This window comes from Vigna unguiculata, chromosome 1 (genome assembly GCF_004118075.2).
Source record: "Vigna unguiculata cultivar IT97K-499-35 chromosome 1, ASM411807v1, whole genome shotgun sequence".
Classification (NCBI taxonomy): domain Eukaryota; kingdom Viridiplantae; phylum Streptophyta; class Magnoliopsida; order Fabales; family Fabaceae; genus Vigna; species Vigna unguiculata.
In genome coordinates this window covers 38385524-38398952 of record NC_040279.1, presented here as the reverse complement: position 1 = coordinate 38398952, position 13429 = coordinate 38385524, and the positions used below count along the sequence as shown (strand labels likewise).

The 13429-nt window shown below is 32.7% G+C and overlaps 3 protein-coding genes across 3 annotated transcripts; 1 reads left to right on the top strand and 2 right to left on the bottom strand.

Moving 5' to 3' along the window:
* Nucleotides 1-1837: 1837 nt before the first annotated feature.
* Nucleotides 1838-4064, bottom strand: LOC114191100 (Golgi apparatus membrane protein-like protein ECHIDNA). The gene is made up of 7 exons (XM_028080276.1): nt 4048-4064; nt 3932-3954; nt 3564-3649; nt 3252-3455; nt 3083-3142; nt 2641-2767; nt 1838-2220 (listed from the first exon to the last, which is right to left on the bottom strand). Exons 1-7 carry the CDS (start codon nt 4062-4064, stop codon nt 2132-2134), a joined length of 606 nt encoding a protein of 201 aa, XP_027936077.1. The 3' UTR covers nt 1838-2131.
* Nucleotides 4065-5790: 1726 nt separating this feature from the next.
* On the top strand, nt 5791-9041 carry LOC114184030 (psbP domain-containing protein 1, chloroplastic). Its single transcript, XM_028071264.1, has 6 exons — nt 5791-5929; nt 6750-6909; nt 7259-7393; nt 7586-7672; nt 7953-8378; nt 8639-9041. Exons 2-6 carry the CDS (start codon nt 6808-6810, stop codon nt 8858-8860), a joined length of 972 nt encoding a protein of 323 aa, XP_027927065.1. The 5' UTR covers nt 5791-5929; nt 6750-6807; the 3' UTR covers nt 8861-9041.
* Nucleotides 9042-9496: 455 nt separating this feature from the next.
* On the bottom strand, nt 9497-12799 carry LOC114184013 (AP-3 complex subunit mu-like). The gene is given in 9 exon segments (XM_028071242.1): nt 9497-9901; nt 10020-10227; nt 10388-10597; nt 11631-11878; nt 11962-12051; nt 12127-12218; nt 12221-12236; nt 12317-12416; nt 12546-12799. Coding segments are annotated over 9 exon segments (1245 nt in total). The 5' UTR covers nt 12581-12799; the 3' UTR covers nt 9497-9655.
* Between the last annotated feature and the right edge of the window lie 630 nt (nt 12800-13429).

Genomic DNA, 13429 nt, shown 5'->3' with positions numbered 1-13429 from the left:
AACTAGACTTTCCAAAGTGCAAAATGTCGTAACAGTGACTGATTCTAATGATGTCACTTATCAAATTTGGGATAAATACATTGGTGTCAAATGATTTTTCCTAGCTCTCCATAATGAATCCTCACTTATGGACTTATGTTCTGGTAAACCCAATAATCCACATGGCTTAGGAGTATGAAGTTCCGGCTTCAAAATTCATAATACCTTGGATGCGGTGATTAACCTTAGCAATATCACTTAATATACTTGGAATTAGAATAATGGCGTCAAATGATTTCTCCTAACCTTCCATTGGGGGATGAACCTTCATTCTCCTTAGTCTTCGACCGAGGATTTCTCTTCCAGTGCACTCAATAATCCTACATCCCTTAAGAGTCGAGACAAAAGAAAATTTAAAAAATTTAAATATCCTTACTAGAAAGAATTAATATAATGGAAAGAAGATCGTTATTCATTTATTTGAAACAATACATTAATAGCTTCTAAAGAACTCTAATACTAAAATAAAGAGATCTCTAACACTAAAATAAAGAGATTTCTAGAATCTTCTTACATCTTCTATTGTTTTCTAATCATACATTTAATATTTTACCAACTTTTAATAATGTATTTAATATACTCCTTATAACACTTATTCCTTTTTCAATTTTATGAGATGTCTTGTAAAGATAAAATCATGAAAGTGCTCCGTATTCAAAATATTCTATACATGTTGCTCTTCTTTTCTTCTCTCGTCTTTGTGTTGGCAATGGCTAATGCAATAATTATGTCGAGTTTACTACCACGACCCTTTACCCAGACGACGCCGTTTAACATTAAGTCCCTCGAGCGCGTGCTGTTTTTTGTTATCCTAATTGATGATCACTTACTCAATATGCAGTGCTAGTGAATCAAGTATTCTTTCAACTTCTTCGAGAGCAGCTGATAATGGAAAGTTATACTATGAACTCGAGGTTGGTTAACAACAATTACATATTCAAATAATCAGTTGCATGCGTTTTTGTTTAGTCACAACACACCTCACAATAATGATCATAACATGTATTGTCAGATAAAACTAGTTGGTAATAAAATCACTCTGTTAAAAACATATATGAATTAATTTATGTATTTGTTTCTATTACAATGTATTAAGAATTGATGTTTGTTCGTGCAAAGGAACATCTTGAACTCTAAACACCACAGGAAATAATCTTATAATTTTTTTCTGTAAATTCAATTGGGGAGCAATTAGGCAAACAAATCATGTGTGGAAAAAGAAATTAATAATTTTTCCGAATGAGATTTAAAAAGCGCTCTCCAAATATTGGTTATGCACATAAAGGAAAACTATATGCTTTGAAGCTTCGCACTCCCTGGATTCACCATATTGTTTATCTTGATTCCAAGTTAAAGGATTTTAGATCATGTTTTAATGAATTTTGTACATAAAACATTCTCCAAGCTCGAATGTCAATAACTGTTGTGCAGAATTTTAAGTGTTTACGCATTTTTGGGAGATATGATTAATGAAGATTTTGAGACTCCGCTTAATCTTGCAATTAAATCGAGTAGCATTAATAACTTCAAGTTCCGTCCAAGTTGGCAAAGAAGAGATTTTGTTACAAAATGGAGAAGTATTTGAGTTTATTCTCTGTATATGAGATGGTTCATAAACATTTTTTTTTGGTTGGATTTCATTAAATATGTCTTTTTAGATATAGGGTTGATTTACCTATTTTTAGGTTCGTTTTGTATTTCTTTGTTCACGCAAGTATTGGCTTAACTGAGATCTCTTAGGACCATAAAATCGTAATAATGCTTAGTTGAGCTTTTATAACATAAATGGTAGAATGGATACAGAAATAGAGTAATACAAAACGTTATTCTTAAAACTTGAATGCAAAAACATAACAAAGAAAAAACATGATTTGACAATAATAGTCATAGCCACTACAGTGGAAGGTACAAAATTTTGCATGTGTTGGGTCATAGTCAATGCAATTGATCTAATACTCTACCCATCATCTAGCTGGTTGCAGAACTGGGCCAGGGCTACCTCTCCTCTTTCAGACTCTTTATTACTCTAAGTAGTTTATACTTTTCCTTCGCAGAGTTTTCTTCTGCAACTGACGTAGGGGTAAGAGATTCCTCAAACAACACTGAATGTTGATTGTAATGTAGATGTGACCCGTGAGACAATTGTTTGGGTGGCAAATTGTTGAATCCGTTTCTTAGCATCTGAAAATAACTAATCAGCGGTATCCATTGCAAAATCTTTCTCCATTTAATACATATAAAGGATTGCCAACAGAAAAGAACATATCGTGACCCAACCGCAACAAATTAAGATAAAAGAAAAGCAATTACGTTGAGGACACTATATCGCACCAATCCAGAAAATTATAAGAAAATTCATAAATTACCATTTGACATGTAAACAATGAACTCTGAACATGTTTTCATGGAACCCCACAAGAGAAACAGATGCAATCAAATAGTATGTCCCAATTTCAACTCTTGAAGATGACATTATTTATATGTTAGTAGTATAATGAATTAATTTATGTTGGAAGTATGAAGATAAATTAGAGTGAGCAAGTGACCCCACCTTAAACCAATAAATATGTTTGGAAATATAAGATACACAAATCAGCATACCTTTTTGGCATTTGGTAAAACCAATAATATTTGCAACACTAAGGGTTAAACAAACTCCAACAACTAGGAGGTAATCAGCTTGCAGCTTTATGAGTGAGAATATTGCCATCAGGGTCCACGCAACTGCCTGTAGAGATTTACACAAGAAAATTATGTAATGGATAACAATATTTTGGATGAGTGGTGATAAAAAAAACAAAATGTAAGCAATGGAAAAACCCAAATGTCAATTATACTTTCCATTCAGATCCAACATATAACAGAATCAGTCACTCTATTTACCTTATTCAGTACTCATATCAAAACAACACATGAACCATCTAAATAAGCCTGATCTGTGTACTACCCCTTCAATTGTTCTGACAAATTACAGTAAATAGCCAAAGGATATAAGAAAAACTAGAATGCCATCACAATCTCTTATCAATTGATGTTTTCTTACTGTAAGGTAAAGTGTCCACCAGAAAAGCCATGAATCTTTCTTGTTGATCCGGGCCAATGACTGGAGAAAAAACAAACAAAATACATAATGTATCTCCATAGAGAGAGAACTTTTGAAAAATAGGATAACAACATGCAAGTTGCAATTGAGTAAAACAAGCAATTCGCACCTCTTGATCAAGACACTCAAATCTCCAAACACTCTCACCCAGATCATTTATTTCATTCCACCACCGTAAACCAACTAAAATTCTCCCACTCACATTCTTGACTACCCAAAAGTCAAGAGCGGCTAGAAGAACAGTAATCACGAAAATGATGACAAAGTTATCAATAAAGAGGGTAGAGAGAATGTAAAATGCCAAAGCCGTAGCCTGCCAGACACACAAAATGAAAAACGTTACACATTTTAGAACTAACATCGGCCATCGGTGAATACAGAGAAATGTTGAAATAATGCAAATACATTAAATAAAGTGAACCTTGAAGAGAACATGAAAGAAGCAAGTGTTTGGATTAGCGTAGTTTTCCTCTACAGGCTGCACGCAGAGTACAATGGATGAGTTAACTATCGCAGAGAAGAGAACGATAATATAATCATTCCCACGAAATCAATGGACATACAACGAACTTGAGTAGAATTTATAAACAAAAGATTTGGAGAGTGTATATAAAGAAATTCCCACAAAAATATATGTCTGACACATAATTTCGTTATTTTTCTTCAATGTAGAAGAGAAAAAATTAAAAATGTCTCCAACAAAGAAGGGGGAAATGAAAATGAAAATGAAATTGTAATTGATTGAATGAAATGCAGAAAACATACATAATTGATTGAAATTTCACATACCTGTCCCAGATCCATAGTTGTGACTGAGATCAAACTTCCAAAAGATTTATTGACAATAACAATGAATTAATAACCATACAATTAACATGTCAAATTGATATACAGGACTCTCTTACTAAATGGTAATGGACATGTCTTCTATTTTTACATAAGCAACCATACCATCCCACAAATGTAAAAAGTAACTGATTATTTTAAGATTAATTTATGAAATAAATAACTAATAAAAAATTACGCTTTTGAAGGATTAATTTTTGTGGATAATTTTAAATATTACTTTTATACCAAGGGGATTAAAAATATATTTAAAATACAATAATGAAAATTAAATTCTTAAAAAAGACTAAAATAATTACTTTTAAAACCTTTTTTACATTTATTTTGTCTGTAACTATTAAGTTTTCAACTCCACTTTTTTTCTTATGCAATTATTTTTTCCAAATCTCAACTTCTCTTAGTATAATTTTTTTCTTTCTAAGTCATAATTATTTATGTTCTTACTTTTTTATTTGCAATAATTATACACTTGTATATTTTTCTTATTTCTTTAGCTGCAAAACAATTTATTAAAAGGCTTTTTTGAGTACTATAAACAGTAACCTCAAGTGCATTAATACAAAATAAATATGCAATGTATGTACCCTAATAATTCAAAATTCATTCCTTTCATATTCACCGACCAATATATATATATATATATATATATATATATATATATATATATATATATATATATATATATATATATATATATATATATATATATATATATATATATATATATATATATATTAAAATTTAAGTAATTATTGATACGTAAGAATATTATAATTTGCATGCCTTGTATAAACAAATGTTATAATTTGTATGAACTTATAAATAAAAAAAGTTCACGTGTATTACTTTTTACTTAGTATTACTTTTTACTCAATCGGATTGCAAATCTATTTTAAAATAAATAATGTTGATTTTATCTAAAATAGAACCAAATCAGTCTATTATAACTATTTATGCATATTAAAATAATTTTTTTATAATTTATACATTAAATAATTTACTTAAATATTTAACTTAATTTTATTTTTTTAATTTAAATTAAAAAAATACATGTTTTAAAATCTTAAACTTTTGATGAAGAGAATCAATTTAACTATAGAGAGAGAAGAATCGGAAAATAAAAAACAAAATTTTAAAAATGTAAAGATAAAGTTTTTATAGTAATTTTAAATTTTAATATTTTAGAAAATTAAAAAAGTATATTTTCCTTGTTAGTTATTCATAAATTTAATTATTCTGAAAATATTAATATTCACATTATATTTAAAATATATTATTAATATATTTTACATATTGTAACTTAATTTGTATATTTAAATCAAGTTTTTAAACTAAATAATACTTTTTTTAATAAAATAGAACAATATATTGTAATTTATTTATTTATATTAATAAAGAAACTAAATTCAATTTTAAGTTTGTATCCCATTCACCTAAACAAATTGGAAAAGTTTTAATTGCTAGATTTAAAAAAAAAGCTGAACTGAGTAAAAAAATAAATCATTTGGAAATCATTTGAATACAATTCTAAGAATGATGTCATAGTGACATAATACTAACCCTGATACAAAAAAAAAAAACATAGAAAAAACAAATAAATTGTGAAAAAATTAGAAAGAAATAAACAAAGATACTACAATATTACAATATGACATTTATAAAGATGTTAACTCCATGTTTATAAAAATGTAATGGAAATATCTAGAATCGATTTAAAATAAAATGAGACTTAATTAAATAAAGAAAATTAGGACCAATATAATAATTAAACCGCGAAAGAAATAGTTTAACTCTGTATTTTTGTTTGTTTTAGTTTAGGGATAAGAGGAGAAGATGAGATGAGGAAATACTGTTTCTTAGATTTCAGATAACCATTGCTTTTACATTTTGTTCTCACTTATTCCTTTGCAGACTTCAGTACCTTCACTCTCTTCTGTCCAGGTTCTCTCTTCTTCCTCTATTTACCGTTATCCGTTGGTGGTGAAGTTACCACCCTTGGTTTAGGCTACGGGATTCGCAAGGTACCGCGTGTTTAGGGAAGCACAAACTATAGTTTAGGGGATTGAAGTGGAATGCTATTGCAATTTAGCATATTAAGGTCATAGATTAGGTTATTGAAAGGAAAAACGATAATGCTTGTGAAAGTGAAACTTCAATTTCCAAGTGGGAAAATAAATTCTAGCTGTTGTGTGATTGCTGAGTATATATTACCGGTGGGAGGATAATTGTAAGAGTTGCATATGGAAAGAGACTGTTTATGGATTTGGGCATAAGACGTAAGTTTACTGCTGTGCTAGGACTTACCCTTTTATGAGTATGTATGATAAGTACTCTCAAGGTGTTGATGGGGAGGAACTTGAGGTGCTGAGAATGTGAGAGGTTGGTTTAATACCTTTTCACTTTTTTTATTATAGGAAATTTTTTTACTTAAAAAAAAAATTGTTCAATTCGAATAAATAGTCACGTAAAAGAGTAAAATGGTAAGATTTAGCGTACTCCTATAGAGAGAAAACACTGTAAACAGAGGGCACGGACAGTTAAGTTGTATTATGTTTTGGTGATGTTTGGCTTTGGTTTGATGCTGAAGCAATGGTATGCCAACATGGATTGGGATGTGAAATTGTTGAAATTTGGTTGAAGGTGGTATGATGAGTGTTGTAAAAATGTTAATCTCCTTAATGTGAGCAAAATTTGTTGAATGAAATCACTGTCATTGATGCTTTGAAACTATTTCAAGTTAATATAATTTACCACTTTTCAGCCTCATATCAACACATTGGACTAGGCTCTACACACACATAGCAACCCTGCGTAGAAGCATGGCAAGACTGGCGGCACTCCAACAGCACCTACTATCTTTCTCTCCCTTGACCCCCTCTCTTTCTGACTTAAGTGGAACCAGACTTCATGCTCAACATCAGGTCCCCGTCTCTCTAACTCTTTCTTCTTCATATTCTCTATATCATCATCAATATCATTTCATCCAATACCTGTCTCCTTTAATTCAATGTTCAATCCTTTGGTGTTTCTACACTAATTGCTGTGTGTGCATTTAGCAGCAGATGGTGAACATCATTGTATTATTCTATTGTATGTTTATATATTACTATTACTAGGTAAACTCAGCTGCACAATTCCTGTATTTGTCCTGTTGAGTTAATGTTTTCCACAAACTAAGTTAATAACTTGAAGAATTTATGCATCCATACCAAGTGATAATAAAACACATATACTCCTCCCTAACTCCCAGCATACTTTTCTTGGGTACAGTTGAAGAGAAAATTATGGCAGCCAAAAGGGACTCTCTGTGTCTCCGCATCAAGCACCAAGAATATCTTAAACATGGGAGGCACCAGGTTTATTGGAGTGTTTTTGTCTAGGCTCCTCGTCAAAGAGGGTCACCGAGTATGACTTACCCATTTTGCTTAACTCTACTAAGCCTGTGTCTGTTTTGAGGAATGATTTTTCGTTCCTCCGTGAATGCAATTCTTAGGAATCATATCTTTGAAAAACTTTTATACGTATGTTTGGTAATGCCATATAGTTCAAAATTACATTCCAAGGAATATTTGATGATAGAACATATGAATTTGGCAGGTGACTTTATTTACAAGAGGTAAAGCGCCTGTCACTCAACAATTGCCATGTGAATCAGACGGTGATTATGCTGATTTTTCTTCCAAGGTATCTAATTGCAAATCACCTTCTTGTAAGGCATGATGAGAATGTGTGTCTTTCATGAGCATTTACAACTTGTAGCATTTTTAATTTCCCAGATCTTGCATTTGAAAGGAGACAGGAAGGACTTTGAATTTGTAAAATTTGTCTGCTATATCCATAGAATGGGTGTGGACCAGATATTAGAAACCTTAGTCCAACCTGGGTGAACGTTTTGTCCTTTACCGTCCTTGCATGGTCCATCTACAACTTGGCTTTGATTTTATGCCTGCTAATATATAATCAGGCTAAAGCTTTTGCAGTTTCAAGAAGGAAAGCAGCATCTTTGATCTTATCAACCTACATTATCTCAAAGGTCGGTGTAGCACTGGCTCAGCAGTCTCCTGTGTTCCGTGAATACATAGATGCATTTGATGGTTATTCATTCCAGTACCCAGGGAGTTGGATTCAAGTCCGTGGTGCTGGGGCTGACATATTCTTCAGGGACCCTTTTGTTCTCGATGAAAATCTCTCTCTTGAAATTTCTTCACCTTCATCCTCCCAATACAAGAGTGTTGAAGATTTGGGTCCACCCCAAGAAGCTGGAAAGAAAGTGCTCAAACAATATCTAACTGAGTTTATGTCAACGAGACTCGGTGTTAGACGTGAATCAAATATTCTTTCAACTTCTTCAAGAGTAGCTGATGATGGCAAGTTGTACTATGAAGTTGAGGTTGGTTAACAATTACATTCAAATAATCAGTTGCATGAGTTTTTCTTTAGTCACAACACACCTCACAGTGATGATCATAGCATGTATTGCCAGATAAAACTAGTTGATACAATTATAAATGAAGTGCATAAGAAATTGGTAATAAAATCACTTTGGGTAAGTAATGCATCTCGAAGGCGTTCATAATTCATATGCCTTCTCACTCCTGATTGGAAAATCACATAATTGACTACTTGAATTTATTGTCTCCATGTTGCTAGGTAAACATAAAGTCATATGCAAACAACAATGAACTTGCTGTTATGCCACAAGACCGGGTGGCTCGTCTGGAATGGGACCGGAGGTACCTATCTGTTCTTGGAGTTGAAAACAACCAACTGTATGAGTTGAGATTGCAGGTGCCGGAAAATGTGTTTGCAGAGGAGGAAAGTGATCTTCGTAGAGTCATGGATTCGTTTCGAGTGAGCAAGATTGCTGCTTAGAACTAGAATGTTGGATGCATGAATATGCTCTTTGTTCTTGAAACATAATCTTATTTTTTTATTTCTTCTCAATTCTAAAAATCATTTTTCTCTAACTCTTCTTTGCCATAATCTGGGCTCTGTTGATTTTTTTGTTACAGTCTTATATTCATTTTCATATATATATATATATATATATTTAAGTCTGTTTGAGAACATGACTTTTAACTTATGAGCTATTGTGGCGTGTCTCAATTATTCAAACCATCAGACTCGTCTCATCAATCTTTAAGCCACATCTAAAATAAGAATGTTAAACCAGTGTTGTGTTGAAAGTGACTTAATTTTATTCTATATAGTTGGAAAAGTGGAAGAAAACCAAATCAAGCTTTAGTTTAAGTAAACGAAAAAAAAAAAAAAAAAACTAATAACCAAGCTTAGGGTGTAATTAGGATAAGTCCATATTATAAGATTGGCATACGATGATAATGTTTGTTCAACTTCACTCCGTTACTCAAGTTCTTGCATGTGACAAAAAATTACATTGTGCTCAACAGAGAGGATCACTCATTCATCTAAGATCTTAAACCACACAATTCATTGTCAATGCTGCCAATCTTCGACGCGAGAAATAGATTCGTGATACAAGTCGCAAGATTCGTTCATAAACGCGGGCGATAAATCCACCACTAAATAATTTGAAACCAGAAGAGAACACTATCCAACTCTTTACAAATGAAACCGGTCGTGTAAATGAACAAAATTTCATGTCCAGAATCATTACAAGTCTTAGACAACTCAAGGGTAAATACACAATTATGACCTCACTTCAAATTCTCCTGCTCGAGTAAGAGCTCGAAACCCTTTATAAAAGCGGTAGGGTACAGACTTCATATCCAGTTTATCTATTTGTAGACCAGAGAGGGCAACACCCATAATCTTAAAACCCACTTGAAATGTGGGAAAGACGTGAAGGCGCTCCAATCCAGTCTCCAGCACCAATGTTCCTGTCATTGAAGGAGCTTTATCCTTTGGGATCCTACCAATGGACCAAGAGCATGTCTGTAGAAACAAAGAAACCTCCATCACAAAAAGAAGGACAAAGAAGTTATATCTGATTATTTTGACTTCCTGGAATCTACAGCAGATAGCAAAAGAAAGATTGGTGCTTAATAGGTACCTTGTCTGATAGTATGTTTACTATTCCATAATTTGAAGTCAGATCAGCTGATAAGATGCAAGAAGGAAGCTTAAACTGAACAGTTACGGAATCGATTGTCTTTCCAGGATCATTTCTTATTCCAACCAATATACTAAGACGGCATGTTCCAGCGTCTGAAGTCAACTGTGGCTTTACATATATCGGGGTGCTCTTCAATTTTCTAACTCTGAAAAATAAGGTGCCATGCAAACTTTCAGATAAATAGAAATTCGGGGATACCATTGAATGAAATTTAAGATTTATAATTATATCTTATTCATACAGACTTCTCAAATGAACGTTTCAAATCCTAATTCACACATCAAGAAAAAAGCTGGAGACCATACCTGTAACTCATGAGCTTAAACTGCCCATCAGGAGGCACGAATGAAAGAAATTGATGGGATTCCCAGGGCCGATATCTAACACAGGGATGGAACCTCACATCATCAAGGATTGCAGGATTTGAAAATGAAAGTGTCAAATCAGGAAGACCAGTGATACGGGAATTCACTTGAACCTCACCATTGATCTCACATTTCACCAGAACTCCGTCCCTGAACCAACAGAACTTTAGTAACGAGTATAACAGAAGCTGAAGGAACCGTGCACAAGATACTAACTACAAAGGAGTGTGAAGATGATCATTGAAAATTCTGCCCTAGCCACATAAAGTTCCACAAGTTCAAGCTTCCAAGCATCAGAAATATCCTGTTAAGCTTGTGAAAGGCTATGGAGGAAAATGGAAAGGAATAAAAGAAATCAAAGAAGAATCCAAAGATCACGGTTCTTCATCTCTTTGCTAGAAACGGAAGCCATGTTAATATGAAAAAGTATAGGAATTTTTGTTATCCATTATCCTTTGATTGTTACATCTCTGTCACATACCAAGTTATTTATTAAACATAATGAATGACCCATATTTGAATGATTTGAAATTTATCTAGCATCTTTGCCTAAATGGTTTTATTGGAAATGTGATGTTATGCATGCATGTGAATATGTGTATATACACAAGACATAAAGCTTTGCAGAGCTACATCCCCAATTGCTGAGTCAATGTCATTGTACTATTTCAAGGATATTCAGCTTGCAATATAAGGAGTGATAAAACGGATTTCAATCAAGGAAAAGAAGATTGAGTGAGTGTCAAAGCAGACGACGGAAGAAAAGGAAAATTTACACTACTAAGTTGTACAGTGACCTAACAACAACAACAAAGCCTTATCTCACTAAATGAGATTGGCTAAATGAATCGCACATCATTTGCCTCGGTTAAGGACTACAGTTTCAGAAGTTATACATTAACCTATCCTAGAAATAAGATTTCACTGTTAATGTATTATAGTTTTGCTGCTTGTAAAGGCAAAAGTCCAACACATAGTTTCTTCTGCTTGTGGCCTCAGATTCAAAATTTTCTATGAAAAACAATGTCCAAAGGAACCTACCCAAAATAGATTCAATATGAAATTTTTAACTTTCCAAGTTTAGCCAAAATAACTAACAAATAACACCATAATTAAAAAATATCAAAACACCAAAAAATTATCTCTGTTCGGAAGTGAAAGACAACAATTCGAGAAGATGGACCTGTTTATTGTTGCATCCATTTCTTCTACAAGATCTACATAAATTTCATTGTTGGCATACTTTGCGTCCGCTGTTCTCCAGGGAACAAGAGATGCAGTGGCACCTGGGAGGGTGTCACTCACATTGGAGCTGCTGCCAGTCACAACACTTAAGACTTTGCTAACAATATTTGGTGGGGCTATCATCTCTCGCAGGATGTTGGGCTCTGTAGTTAGCGGGAAGCCATTGTCTATCATCTCATCCAGAAGCTACAATAACATAACAACTTTACATCTAGACAACAAATCGATAGGGGTAAAATGCAAAACAACATTTTGTCAACTGTTAATACCTCGTACACAATGATAAAGTTGTCTTTGATCAAGTCTTCATTCAATCCCCCAAGATATTCACTGAGAACATCAGCTACCCTACAAAGGAACTAAAATCAGATGGTTAAAAAAACAAATGCAGCATCATTGGCTCATGAGTTGCAAATATATGGGAAGATACATACCTCAGTGGCCATCAATGGGGGCATTTCGACTTGTGCGCAGGCCAAAAAGGTGATTCCCTCGCGAAAAACTTGGAATAGATAATGCGTGGGGAAGCAATAACTGGTTGTTGCTACACAGAGAAGAACAGAGAAGGTAAACAAAAATAAAAGGTAGAGAAAAAATGAAACAGTTGGGAATGAAAATGAAAACCTTGAAAGAATCAGGTTGAGAAATGGCTTGGTCCCAGAACCAGGCACATATTGAGCGATCTACGCGGTGCCCACAAAGCTGTTTCTCTAGCATTACCTCTCTAAGGAATCCAATTTTCAGAGTCGTCAAATTAAAGTGGAAATTTAAATTTGAAATCGGAAATTGAGAAAATTGGAATTAACTTGTTCTGAAAATCCTAGAGCGAGTAAGGGAATTGCGTGAATCTTACCCAGAATCGGACAGAAGAAATATGCACTGCAACATTTCTCTTTCTCACTCAAAATCAGAGCGGAGAAAGAAAGGAAGGGAAGAGAGAAAAAAAGGGGAGGAAGACAGTGATGATTGTAATAATTAAATCGAAAAGTTAATAAGGTTTGAGAAAGGAAAAGTTTGTAATGAAGAGAGTTTCCATCAATTCACCGAGGTACGTTACTTTCGTCGTCCTTCACTTGACACACCATTCATCACTGCCAATCCGTAACATTTCTCAACTAAAATTAATACTTCAATTTCAAGTGATAAAAAGAATGTAATTAATACACACAAACAGTGTATACACAGACATAAAACAGAAAAAAAGAGTGTAATTAGACAGCTTGTGTAAAAACTAATTGCAATATTAGCTAATTAAAATCACTATACATGTAATTTATAAGTAATTATTATAAAAATCATTATTTTTTTTTAACTTACATGACGATTTAAAATTCAACAATAATATAGAAATATTTGTATTGTTAGTGTAATTAAATCATATTCCATAATAAAAAAAACTAAAGTAAACTAAATTGTAACTCATTATTGAATAATTGAACTCGCTGAGCATCATTAAGATGTGTGACCAAAATAATCTCAACAGAAATTTGTCAATGTATACTTTTTTTATTAAAATGATATAGGAATTACTTTATGTATTTGTTTCTATTAAAATGTATTAAGAATTGATATTTGTTGGTGAAAAGGAATATCTTGAACTCTAAATGGCACATGAAATAATCTTAGAAAAATAATGTGTAAAATGTAATTCAATTATGTATTTGAAAATACAAAATAAAAAACATATTTTTGATTGTCCATTCTATTCCTGAAGAAGAAGGTGCCGGCCAAGGTGGA

Bases quoted from the DNA above. Each gene is read 5' to 3' on its own strand.
- LOC114191100 (XM_028080276.1), bottom strand. The intron at 3,456-3,563 runs GTTCACTTTATT...TGTGTCTGGCAG, and splicing joins TCTTTCATGTTCTCTTCAAG to GCTACGGCTTTGGCATTTTA. The intron at 2,221-2,640 runs GTATGCTGATTT...AGTTATTTTCAG, and splicing joins TTTTACCAAATGCCAAAAAG to ATGCTAAGAAACGGATTCAA.
- LOC114184030 (XM_028071264.1), top strand. From the start codon at position 6,808: ATGGCAAGACTGGCGGCACTCCAACAGCACCTACTATCTTTCTCTCCC. The intron at 6,910-7,258 runs GTCCCCGTCTCT...TCTTGGGTACAG, and splicing joins GACTTCATGCTCAACATCAG to TTGAAGAGAAAATTATGGCA. The intron at 7,394-7,585 runs GTATGACTTACC...TGAATTTGGCAG, and splicing joins TCGTCAAAGAGGGTCACCGA to GTGACTTTATTTACAAGAGG.